Consider the following 12,666-nt stretch of genomic DNA (forward strand, 5'->3'; position numbering starts at 1 on the left):
GCAGAGGTTAGAGAGGGACGGCAGAACTGAACCGCCTGACATGGTCTCCTGCAGCTGTTATATACTGTGAAACATATGAAGCAAAATGAATGTGAGTGATGTTTGTCATATGAAAGAGGAGTGATGCCTATTACAGATAGTAGGTAATGTACAGGTTATGTTGTCTTTCAATAATAAACAAGGATCAAGTATTCATGCACTAGAATTAGTACTAGATCACAGTTGCTTATTATGTCTACAAGTGATACCATTCTGAAATCTGCAGCTATAACTGGCTCCAGCCCCCTTTAGATTAAATTACACGAGGTAATGTTTCAATTTGCTACAAGCAAAAGTAATTCTTTTAATTTTTTTTTTTTATCATAGACTATAGTTATGGTACATCCTGCTAACTGGCTAAACACAAGTATAATGGCCCACATTTACTAATGTTAGGACATCTAGACGTAATCATAAACTGCACCAAAATGTATCACAATTTGTCCAGTTTTTTGGTGCATCCAGTTTGAAAGAAATCCTTTGTGCCTAGCTTGACATGGGGTTGTGGCTTAGAAGAGCAGCATGGTGCAACAGGAAAGGGTTAGTGGCCTTAGATGTAATATTTTATGCCACAATTCTGTTGTAAAATTCTGTTGCAGACTAGGCCAACCAATAGATGGCCTAGTTAACGTGCCTAGGCACGCGCCAAATTTATCATGCAGCTTCAGCCACTGTGAGAAATTTGGAACAAGTCCTAGACAGATGAAGTTTACGCCATATCCTTGATTAATAAATCTACCCCAATGTATTTACAAAATGATCAAGTGATCCAGCATTATTAGAGCTTAGCTTGAGTCTGTGTTGAGGTACTTTGCACCAACTTTATCAAGTGTCACATGTTTGTTGCAAATTTGAAGCATATTTAAAGGGGTTGTCCAGCTTTTTTCCCCCAGCCAACTGTATCTTAGAAGAAATCCATACTTACCTGCTCCTTGACGCTCAGTTCTCGCTCCCTTGCTTTCTTCATTGGTCTTCCGGTTACCACCTGTCAACTTCTGCATGGATGAGGTGAAATGTTGTGCTGCAGCCGATGACTGGCCTCAGCGGTGACATGTCCCCTAGCTGCATGTCACGGCTGGAACACATGCTGCTTAGGGACATGTCACTGGATGTAGCAGTACATGGGTTTCCGTCTGTGCCAAAGTTTACAGAGACGGGGGCTGGAAGACCAGAGAGGGAGCCAGGAAGCCAGAACTGAGCGGTGTTGAACAGGTGATTGTTGATTTCTCCACAGGTACACTCTCTTCCCTATCCAATTTTCAAAACTGGTATGAGTGGTATCAAAATGCAAAAAGTTGAAAATGTCTGCACATTTAAGGCTAGTTTCACACTTGTGTTTAACTTTTCTGGTATTGAGATCCAGCAGGGGATCTCAATACCAGAGAAAAACGCTTCCGTTTTGTCCCCATTCATTGTCAATGAGGACAAAATTGAACTGAACAGAACTAAATGCACCAAAATGCATTCCGTTCCATTTGGCTGCGTTCCCATACCGGACAGAAAACCGATACAAGCTGCGGTTTTCTGTCCGGGATAGGATGCGGCGCAAAATGGGTCTGGCATGACACACAATGCAAGTCAAAGGTGCCGGATCTGTTTTCTCGGACACAAGAAATATGCTATTTTAAACACAATTCAACCAGATCCGTTAATAACAGATGCAGCCATTTGTATTATCAATAATGGAAGTGTTTTTGCTGATCCCTGCCGGAGGTGTGAAACTAGCCTAATAAGCCCAAAAAGTCACAATAACCCTATTTTGTGACATTTCTAAACCAAACTTCTGGAGTGCAGAGCGAGATAAATTCTTCTTAGATTCTGTTTATAAATGGGAATGTAACAATGAAACAGATGAAAACCAAAACATACAAAAGCATTATTATAGCAGTTACTGTATTTCCTGCATTCATTCTTCCTATAAATATTTATTATACATGGCCTCTGTAATTTCTATCCATATGTTTTTAAAACTACCCATGCTAAATACACAGATAATAAAGATCACATTCATGAACTTATATACAGTACATGAAATGACAGAACCTTATCTGAACCAGAGATGGAATACACCGTCCTTATACCATAATCATTTACTATGGGAATAAATGGGTTTACAATGTGCATAATATTTACAACTTGTCTGGGCAACAATGGTGGAAAGATATGGCAAATCGATATACAAGAGCATACTAACCTAGGAAAATTAATGACAAATCACTATCTTTTATCTTGAGTCTGAAGACAGCAATTTATTACTTGTCTCACCAAGAGAACTGCAATATAACGTTTAACTAATTGCCCCATCTTAACTCAACGAAGATGCTAGCACTGATGAAAAAAAGAAATGTTAAGGAAAAACCTAATTCAATTAGCGGTAAAAAATCCCTTTTCTATTAGGGCATCTGTATAATCCCCACCATGCCTTGACCCCTAAGGTTGCTGCCACACATTCAGGTTTTTTTATTCAGTTTTTGAAGCCAAAACCAGGAGTGAATAAAAAAAAAAAAATCATAAAGTTGTACCTGCCCTTAAAGGGGCTGTGCAAGAAGCTGTGCAAGAATGGAAGGAAAAGGGGGTTGGCCCAGTTTACCAGACCTGTAAACAGAAGATTACTTATGGCAGCTGTGGGGACTGGATCCCCTTTGCTTTTGATTCATCTGACATTGTCATGAAGTAAGGGTAAATAATGGCAAAAAGAAGAGAGAAAGGCTCACAGGGTGAGTAAGTCAAATAAACGTGCCCTTACATAGGAGAGGTGGTTTGCTCACCTATTTGGGTTGCACCAGATTGGGCGCAACCACAATAAAGGCCAAATGAGGATAGTTACAGGTTGGTGCAGCCGGACTTGTTCAATAACCTCAGACGGGAGCCAGACCGCCGGTCGGGTGAATAATAATACTGGAGAGGTGCTGGACCATAGGAATCAAGCGAACGTGTGGACAACACAGGGCGCAAAATGACAACCAGGTGTCAAATAGATTTCGATTTATTCAGAGACGCTGAATAAATCTCTGAATAAATCTAAATCTATTTGACACCTGGTTGTGATTTTGCGCCCTGTGTTGTCCACACATTCGCTTGATTCCTATGGTCCAAGGCCTCTCCAATATGACGTAAGGGTAGCCGGTCACCGCAGCGGCCATTGGTTGGCTTCAGCCATTTCAAACTGGATGTTTACATCGAGGGAGCGCAGTGGAGCATCGCAATCCTGGAAAAGAAGGAATGCAGGAAAACAGGTAAGTAATCTTCTGTTTACAGGTCCAGGCAAGTGGGGTGGGAGGGAAAGGTCGCACCCCCCCCCCCCCTCCACCCTCATTCTTGCACAACCACTTGAATACTTTCTCTCCTGTTATGATCCACACATGATTTTGTGGCAGCACCCTAACTAGATAAATGGTTCTTCCTGTTTCTTAAGGCCCTTTTACACAAGTAGATAATTAAACAAGTGTTTATTCGAGTCATTAATGTTCGAACGTCAACCCTTTAAATACGCCAAGTATCATGTAAGTGTAATAGATCATTTGTCCGGCAAACAGTTGCCTTTCCACCCACTGTGGAATCGTCTGGGCTGTAAACAATACCTGTTTACACTTGTAGAATTCTGGATGACGACCGATGATTTAGGTGCCTATATCAGTGATGGCAAGATAGACAAACTAATCGCTTGTCGTTTAATCATTCAATCCTTTTACACTACTTGATCATTGATCACTTTTGCTCTATTTCACGATTTTTCAAACGATTGTCTACTCATGTAAAGGGAACTTTAGTAGGAAATAGCTCAAAGAGGGCTCATAGAGGAAAAGGACATACAAGGAGCATATGTGGCAAGCTCCTTTTAGCCAATTATTGACATTTTGAGGTTGCCACTTGGTGAATGTAACTAGGCTATTGTACAGGGGTCTCTACTGGTGACAAGTTTCCTTTAAATGTAACCCTTTTTGTTCTTTGTTTCAAATTTCACTTAAGAAGGTATCTTTGTTGCAATGCTGTGCAGCCCCTATCCTTCCTCAGCTGAAGCCTTGCCCCTGGTAGTGGTGCACAGTAAAATATGATGACAATGTTTATCATCTGTGTAATCTAATAGAAAATATTCTGACTGACAGTTTTGCAATCAACCTCTCCAGTCCAGCTTACAGTACATATGAAATGTTCACACTGAAGTTTCACTGCCCAACAGGTGCTGTAGAGAAGAACTGTGGTCAGGTCTTATTTCTCAGTCTAAGCTGACCTGCTTGGAAGTTATTCAATACCTGGAGTGTTTTTGTTTTGTCTGGTTATGTGTAGTATAGAGTTATTTAGAGTGAAAGCAAATATTTACTCTATCATGAAGCTTTTTTATGTTACCTCTAGATCATTATCACAAGACACCAAGAAGTGTTAACCTTCTACTTATGGAACGTTGCAGAAGCGTTCTTGTAGTTGACTGAAATCCAAGTTTCAGGGTACGGTGTAATTTTGTTTAAACGACAGCATTCCCTATCAGATGTGTTTTTTTATGGCCCTTTCCCTGATGATTTCAGCAAAGCATTATATTCATAGGCATGCATTGGCACTAAACATTGCTTATAAACTTTTTAGGATAGGTTAGTGTTGTATGGACATCTCCTAGTTATACTAGATGTCTAGTAGCCTTGATCTGCCGTAGCTCCTAATACATGCAAATGCATCCGTTAGCGACAGATAGCATCCATCACTCATAGTTCACTCAAAGTATGAATCAGCAATAAAGCATATACCTTACTTCAGGTGCTGGGATTCCAACCACAATGCAGTCCAGTTGTACTCTACTTCCTTCAGTAATTTCCCTACTTTTTAATTTCTGAATAAAATTTGGAGGCTGCCCAATAGTTTCCTCTAAATAAAAAGAGGAACCGGTGTTGGTTTCACCTTCTGAAACCTCCTTTTCAATTTCTGGTCCTACGGCTTCCAAACTCTCTGGATCTTCACAGACAGTAGCATCTATTTCTGTCTCTACTGGAGGACAGAGGGGCCTCTCTCGATTTTCTGACTGACTGGTGTAATTGGAGATGTCTTCTTCAAGAGTTCCGCTTTTTAAATCGCGTTTGCTTCTTCGATTTTTTAATGTTTTAGGTCTGATCCGCTTGGAGCTGTTGGCTTTAAATAAGGAAGATAGCTCTTCTATGAAATCTGCTGCTTTATTTAGAAACTCTTTCTTAGACTCCGACTCGGTTCCGTAAGGATTTATTCTCTGTTGCTTTTTCGTATCCTTAGTGTCGTCTGCTGAGTTCCGTCTACCTTTTAGGACATGTTCTTGGCGGAAGTTTTGTTGTTGGTCAGTAAGTGGTGGGTTGTTTGGAGTGGGAAGTGATGATCGTACAGAATCTTTGGCTTGTTTTTTCAGTTCTCTGGGAGGGCATTTAAGAATAGACTGCGCCTCTTTTTGTTGTCCATCCTGGTCAATTGATTGTCGTGCCAAATGTACACTTTGGTCTAATTCCTCCTGGCTCAGAAAAGCAGAAAGATCAGAAAAGTCATCTGTTCCTCCTCCTAACTCATCAACTTTGGCAGAGCAGAGGCTATGATGATATGAGTGGGAGGAGGAGATAGTCGAGCTTTGTTCACTGTTGTGATGTATAATAGATTCAGCTAAGTAGTTCTCTCTGAGAAGCTGGGAAATAGACGTACGATCTTCTATATTATCGTCTTGCATGCTGTTGATAAAAAGAACAAGGACCAACCATGTGAATATAATGGTGGCTTATTCTTCACTTATTAGCAATAGACTGAAGTGCATGCTATATTAATCTGATTACGTGGATATGACATATGGTAAACAGAATTAAATGTAAGAAGCTATGAAGGCATATTAACAACTGTATACAATCAAACTATTTTAGACAAAACACCTAAAAATGGCTGGCTCAGAGTAACATGATTCTATTCCCTTAAAATAAAAATTACAATAACAAATATTTTAAAAAACATGAATTCATAAAATAATTCATAAAAACAGTTGTGGTCCCCTTTTTTATAATATGTTCAGATGCAGAGCTCACGCATATAACATTAGAGACGGTAATCTAGTGATTCTTTGTCCACACTTTAGTTGTTAAATCCACTCTTATTACTTATTTGTGGTGTACACTGGTATTAATACCGCATTGGTTGTATGTCACTGATAGAGATATGGACTACATTCTTTGAATTAGCTAAGAAAGAACCCACATACTTTAGCTCTCAGACAACACCTTATCCTCTCCAGAGCACAAAGGTTCCATCCTACCGAAGAGAACACGCCTCCTTTCTATGTCATATATGTTTTTTCTGCTGTTAGTGAAAACTCCATTACAAGATGGCGCTTACAGCTAGATATCTACATAGTTCACATACCACAGTTAGTAAAACAATGCACAATGGGCAGATGCTAAGTGTTATCTCTTTTCTTATTTTCATATTTCGGCCAATGTAACAATGCCACATGCCTCAGGGGGAATGCCTCTCTGATGTCTAAATACACTGCTGTACTTTCTGTAATAAACAAGAATTTGCTTTGACCTCAGTGTGTGTGTCACAATTATTTTCATTCGTGCATGTAAAACCCTTGGTTTACTATTAATTTGGAGTAGTAGAGCAAACGTAATCAGCCCCGATTGAGATCATCTTCATCATCACTATATATTTCAGTGGCTCTCCCTGATGCTCTTGAGATATTATGGTGGTTTCTACACAGTGAGTGATCCTACACAGTAGAAAAACTCAGTGGGTACACTGTAAGCGAGAGAATAGAACGCTGAAAGATTGGAGAAGTCCGGCATGGGTAAGATCTCAAAGCGCATGCGCGAAGACATCCCAGCCGGCAGAGCAAGCGCGATCAGCGCAGTAAGATGGATGAGTCTGGTAAGAGTGAAATATCTCTGATTATATAACAGTGGACAATAGCATTACCTGGAATATTGGTGGAAATTTTGAACTGTGCAGTATGAGACATAATAGCAGGCTCTGGTACAGAGTCGCTGCAGCGCAACATCTAAAGTGTTTCAAACCAATCCAGGGATCCACCGTAATATCTCTAGAACATCATGGAGATCCACTGAAATATAGTGACATACAACCAATGCGGTATTAATAACAGTGTACACCACAAATAAGTAATTTGTGGATTTACCAACTAAAGTGTGCACAAAGGATAACTAGATTACAGTCCCTAATGTTATATGCGTGAGCTCCGCATCTGAACATATTATAAAGAAGGGGATCAAGACTGTTTTTTTTATTATTTTATGAATTAATGTTTTTTTAAATATTTGTTATTGTAATTTTTATTTTGATTAAATAGAATAGTTAATGTGAGCCAACCATTTCTTTAATGCGATTTGTTGTACTTTAAAATAGCGCTTTTGACTAGCAGGCAAGTAGCGCCTGGTGAGCGACCCTATTAGTTTAATTCTATTTTAGACAAAACTTTAATGTGGATACCCAGTGAAATTCATAGTCAAAAATTGTTGAGTGAAATATTATAATTCTGTCACGAGCCTTCATCTCATATTTCCTTAAAAATGCCAAGCATTTTTATCTTCGGGTCACCATCAATCACTGTTTGGGTTCATTATGCAATGGATCCAGATCTCCGTTATTTTCTTTGTTCTATAATGGAGTAAAACAACGAAGATAACAATGCAAATGTGAACAAAGCCTTATTGCCCTCAGTCTATGATCTCAAGTTAAAGGGGTTCTCCGAGAATCAGGAAAAGGAAAATACTTAAATATTATTTTATGATAAATATATTCCCAAATACCCTTCATTAGTTATACTGGCTCGTTTAGTCTAGGGAGCAATCATTAGGAGAAATAAAATGTCCACCGTCCTATTAGCACACACAAAACCCGTCCTAATCACACAGGAGGACAAGTTACTTCACAACACTGAGCTAAAAAGCTGCCTTATCCTCCTCTCTGCTCTACTTGTCAAGGATTATGATCCTGAATACAGTGAATCTCTGTGGGAATGGAGATGACGAGAAAACATGAGAGGATAATTAGCAGCAGCACTTGTATGCAGTCACCATTACCACAGCCCCACATTACCACAGTCTGTCCTGTCTGTTCCTTCTGTACTTTATGTCTCCTCATGAACTAAATTCCCGAGGGATTCAGCTAAAGTTCTTATCAGTTGCATTCAGGGAGGTGGATGAGGCAGCTCTTTAGCTCAGTGTTCTGAAGTAACTTGTCCTGCTGTATGATTAGGACAGGTTTTGTATGTACTAATAGGACGGCGGCCATTTTGTTTCCTCTGATGACTGCTCTCCAGACAAAACGAACCATTATTAATAATGAAAAGTATTTGGCAATATATTTATTATAAATTAATATTTACCGTAAGGCCCCTTTCACACGGGCGAGTTTTCCGCGCGGGTGCAATGCGTGAGGTGAACGCATTGCACTCGCACTGAATCCGGACCCATTAATTTCTATGGGGCTGTGCACATAAGCGGTGATTTTCGCACATCACTTGTGTGTTGCGTGAAAATCGCAGCATGCTCCTCTTTGTGCGTTTTCCACGCAACGCAGGCCCCATAGAAGTGAATGGGACTGCGTGAAAATCGCAAGCATCCGCAAGCAAGTGCGATGCGGTGCGATTTTCACGCACGGTTGCTAGGAGACGATCGGGATGGAGACCCGATCATTATTATTTTCCCTTATAACATGGTTATAAGGGAAAATAATAGCATTCTTAATACAGAATGCATAGTACAATAGGGCTGGAGGGGTTAAGAAAAAGAATAATAATAATAATAATTAAACTCACCTTAATCCACTTGTTCGCGCAGTCCGGCTTATCTTCTGTCTTCTTTCTTCAGGACCTGGGTAAAGGGCCTGTGATGACGTCACTGCGCTTATCACATGGCACGTCACATAATCCATCACCATGGTAAAAAAGATCATGTGATGGACCATGTGATGAGCGCAGTGACGTCACCACAGGTCCTTTACCCAGGTCCTGAAGAAAGAAGACAGAAGAGAAGCTGGACTGCGCGAACAAGTGGATTAAGGAGAGTTAAATTATTTTTTTTTTAACCCCTCCAGCCCTATTGTACTATGCATTCTGTATTAAGAATGCTATTATTTACCCTTATAACCATGTTATAAGGGAAAATAATACAATCTGCAGAACACCTGGGTACCAAACATGCCGATTTTTCTCACGCGCGTGCAAAACTCATTACAATGTTTTGCACTCGCGCGGAAAAATCACGCATTTTCCCGCAACGCACCCGCATCTTATCCGGGCAAAAAACATGACGCCCGTGTGAAAGAGGCCTAAGTGTTTTTATTTTCTTAATTCCCTGAGAACCACTTTAAGGCCCCTGATGGAGCAGACGATTGTCAGTAAGGAAGCATTCCTTCCTGATAATTACTTGCTTATCAGTAAAGCAGACTGCTGCATTTACATGCAGCAATCCCCTCCACAGTACTAGGAGAAGTGATTATACAAAATAATTGTTTGCCGGTAGCAGAGGCTGTCGACAAATAAAGATTTAGGTGTCCTCATAAACCATCCTATTACCTGATGAAAGAGTGTTTCACTCCTTCATCGGTTAAATGGCGGCACCTTTACATAGACAGATTATCACTAACCTGATTAACTTTACAATGTACAGTTATGAAGACAAAATTAATAAATTAAAACTATTCCACTCATGAAAAATACACCTTAAAGGGGGTTGGCCACTTTCTGGCTACTGTTGACCAATATATTTGTAACATGACTATATTACACTTACTAATATGGTCTTTATTGAAATTCTGTGCCATTTTCTATATTTCATAAGGTATGGCCCCTTGTTTACCAAGTCTTTTGTGCATTCCACATAGAGGTCCTGTCCATAAAATGGCATGTAAAGTCTACTCCATTGAAATGCACTGCACCAGCCACAACCATCCATCAGCGGCCATCTTATGGACAGGACCTCTCTGCAGACCACACAGAAGATATGGCTAACAAGGCACATGGCTTTTGAAATATAGCAAATGGCACAGATTATCAACAAAGGCTATATGAGCGCCATATGACTGATCTTACATACACATTGGTCACCGGTAGCCAGAAAGCATCCAACAGCTTTAAGGCCAATCTTGTAGGCATCTATGCAAAATGTACCTTTGACATGCAGATATAGCATGGAGTACCCTGGAGTATCTGACCATTCTGCCACCCATGTACCCATAGTACACTATAGTTTATTTCTCATAAAATGCACTTTAATCTCTGCTCACAGCATTGACTTATGTGCCTGAGGAGATCTCGGGAGCTCTTCTGATGACATTCCCTATCCTCAGAGACATTAGTCAATACTGATGGTATCGGATTTGGGTGCAGCAAAGCTGACTTCCAATCTCCAAGCCTCTAACTTATTGACTCCAAACCGTCCATTTTCCGAGAAATAAACCATTGCAAGAGGCAACTAAGGACATCATTGGGAACATGAGAATGGTCAGGTACTCTTGGCAGTTGGGGGGAAATATTCAGCTGACAGGTTCCCTTTAAAGTCAAGAAATCAGTAGATACGCTATAAGTTTAACTGACTAACCACTAACTAGGCAGAAATACTTATCAACCATACGTTATTATGAAATTATATATTGGAAAAAAAAAACATTCATTGCCGGAAAAAAAAATTATGGAAATGTTGGATTGCTGCATAACTTGATATGCAGTTATGTCTAAAGGCAGATATGTAAATCATTACATACAGTATATGGTCTGATTAGACACTGGAGGGCGTAAAAGTGCTTTCCCCACTGCCCTATGAAAAGACTTTCAGAGGCTAGTTTTGGGTAGTGTACCTCTTGGTTAGAGATCATTAACTGCTCGACATGCCTCTACAACACAGTCAAAGATATTTTGCCCAGTTGATAGACTCTGAGAGGGGGTTCATCATTGGATTGAAAGAAACAGGATGGCCATTTGCATGAATTGGCCACCATTCTAAGCTGTTAGCAGGTGTTGGGAGCAGTGGTTATGTGAGCGCATGCGCACAGTGAGAACAGGCTACAGATGGCCCAGACAGACCACCCGTAGAGAGAATTGTTTGATCAGCCGACAAGTACAGGCAGCTCCTACAGTTTCATTGTCTACCATCCAGACACAGGTGGCACCTTCATTACACACCCCTGTCTCTGCCCTCGCCATTCCAGGTGTCTAGCAAAAGGAAATTTGGTGTCACAGCACCCATTACGTGTCCTACCATTGACAACCTGCCATTATAAGAATGTCATTAAGAACTATGTTCATCGTAAAGAAGAACAAGGAGTCCTGGAAGTGATGCTTTGCACCCCACATCCCTGATCTTAACATCATCCAGTCTGTCTGGGATTACATGAAGAGACAGAAGGATTTGAACAAGCCTATATCCACAAAAGGTCTTTGGTTAGTTCTCTAAGATGTTTGGAACAGCCTCCCTGTCGAGTTCCTTCAAAAACTGTGTGCAAGTGTACCTAGAGGAACTGATGTTGTTTTAAAGATATGGGGTGGTCACATCAAATATTGATTGGTTTCAGATTGATTAATTTCAGATTTCTCATTTGTTTATTTTGCATTTTGTTAATTGATCAAAATAAACTATTAACACTTCTATTTCTGAAAGAATTTTTACTTTGCAGAATCAACCTTCCCCCCTTATTATTCCTTGTACCAGTTGTGACTTGAAGACAGGATCAGGCCAACTCTGCATATTTCCTTTCTCTAAAACATGAAGACATCTGCCATACATTTAAGTCTAAGCTGTAAGCATGAACTTGAGATGACATATATACTGCATGAAAGGTCACTAGGTAGGTGATTATTTTGGCAGCTTTAGTACAGTTAAGATCAGCATGTAAATGTTTCTTTTGACTAATGACATGATGGAAACCGTATTCTAAAACTTACATTACTGACATAACATTCACTTTCTTTTTTGTAAAAAAGATAAGAAGGCAATGAATTTAAAGTCCAAAAAGTTTAAAACGTATGTGTGCTTGGTCATGCAAAAATATGTATTTGTGTGTCTGGGTAGGTTCAAGTTGCACTGTGCTTTGACTTATATTTCTGAATTGTTTCTTATATTTTCAAAAACTGCATATTCCAGTACCTGCTTATGGACCTGCAAGTTCAGAGCTCAGTAATGGTGAGGGATGTTTTATATCTCCCCTTTCATTTTCTCAAACTATAAGGTGGGCCTCCATTTTAAGACATCCCCTAGGTTGTCCTAGCTGCTGAAAACTACCATTAAAACTGTTTGACATGTCATAAAAGTCTGTTCAGAGAGTAGAAGAAAACTGTCTATAACTTTCTTTGAAAAGGTCCTACAAATATCAACCATAAACATATAAAAATGTATTCCGTTTTCGAACATTGGTACTTGGAGGTTGATATTTTAGTCCAATGGTGTCACTTTAAAGGCACTTTTAAATCCCAGATGTCCAAAGCCCACTTTTCGGCAGTTATCAGACATTCATTTATGTAGGTGTAACACAGAAACAATGCTATAACATCTAACTCCAGCGGATCCAACTCACCAGATCCTTGATCAAGACAGCCGAAGAAGAAGAGTCCTGCCAGAAAGAAAAAATGGGCAGGGAATACTGCTCCAGTCTGTGCATGTGTGTGCACAGATTGGATAT

The 12,666-nt window shown here is 39.9% G+C and overlaps 1 protein-coding gene across 1 annotated transcript in view; it reads right to left on the bottom strand.

Moving 5' to 3' along the window:
- The window catches only part of MYPN (myopalladin), a 155,784-nt gene that overhangs the window by 50,751 nt on the left and 92,367 nt on the right, over window positions 1-12,666 (bottom strand). Inside the window, 1 exon segment of the mRNA XM_040436148.1 lies at window positions 4,779-5,714. Coding sequence (XP_040292082.1) covers window positions 4,779-5,714 — 936 coding nt within the window.

This window comes from Bufo bufo, chromosome 6 (genome assembly GCF_905171765.1).
Source record: "Bufo bufo chromosome 6, aBufBuf1.1, whole genome shotgun sequence".
In the NCBI taxonomy this organism is placed as follows: domain Eukaryota; kingdom Metazoa; phylum Chordata; class Amphibia; order Anura; family Bufonidae; genus Bufo; species Bufo bufo.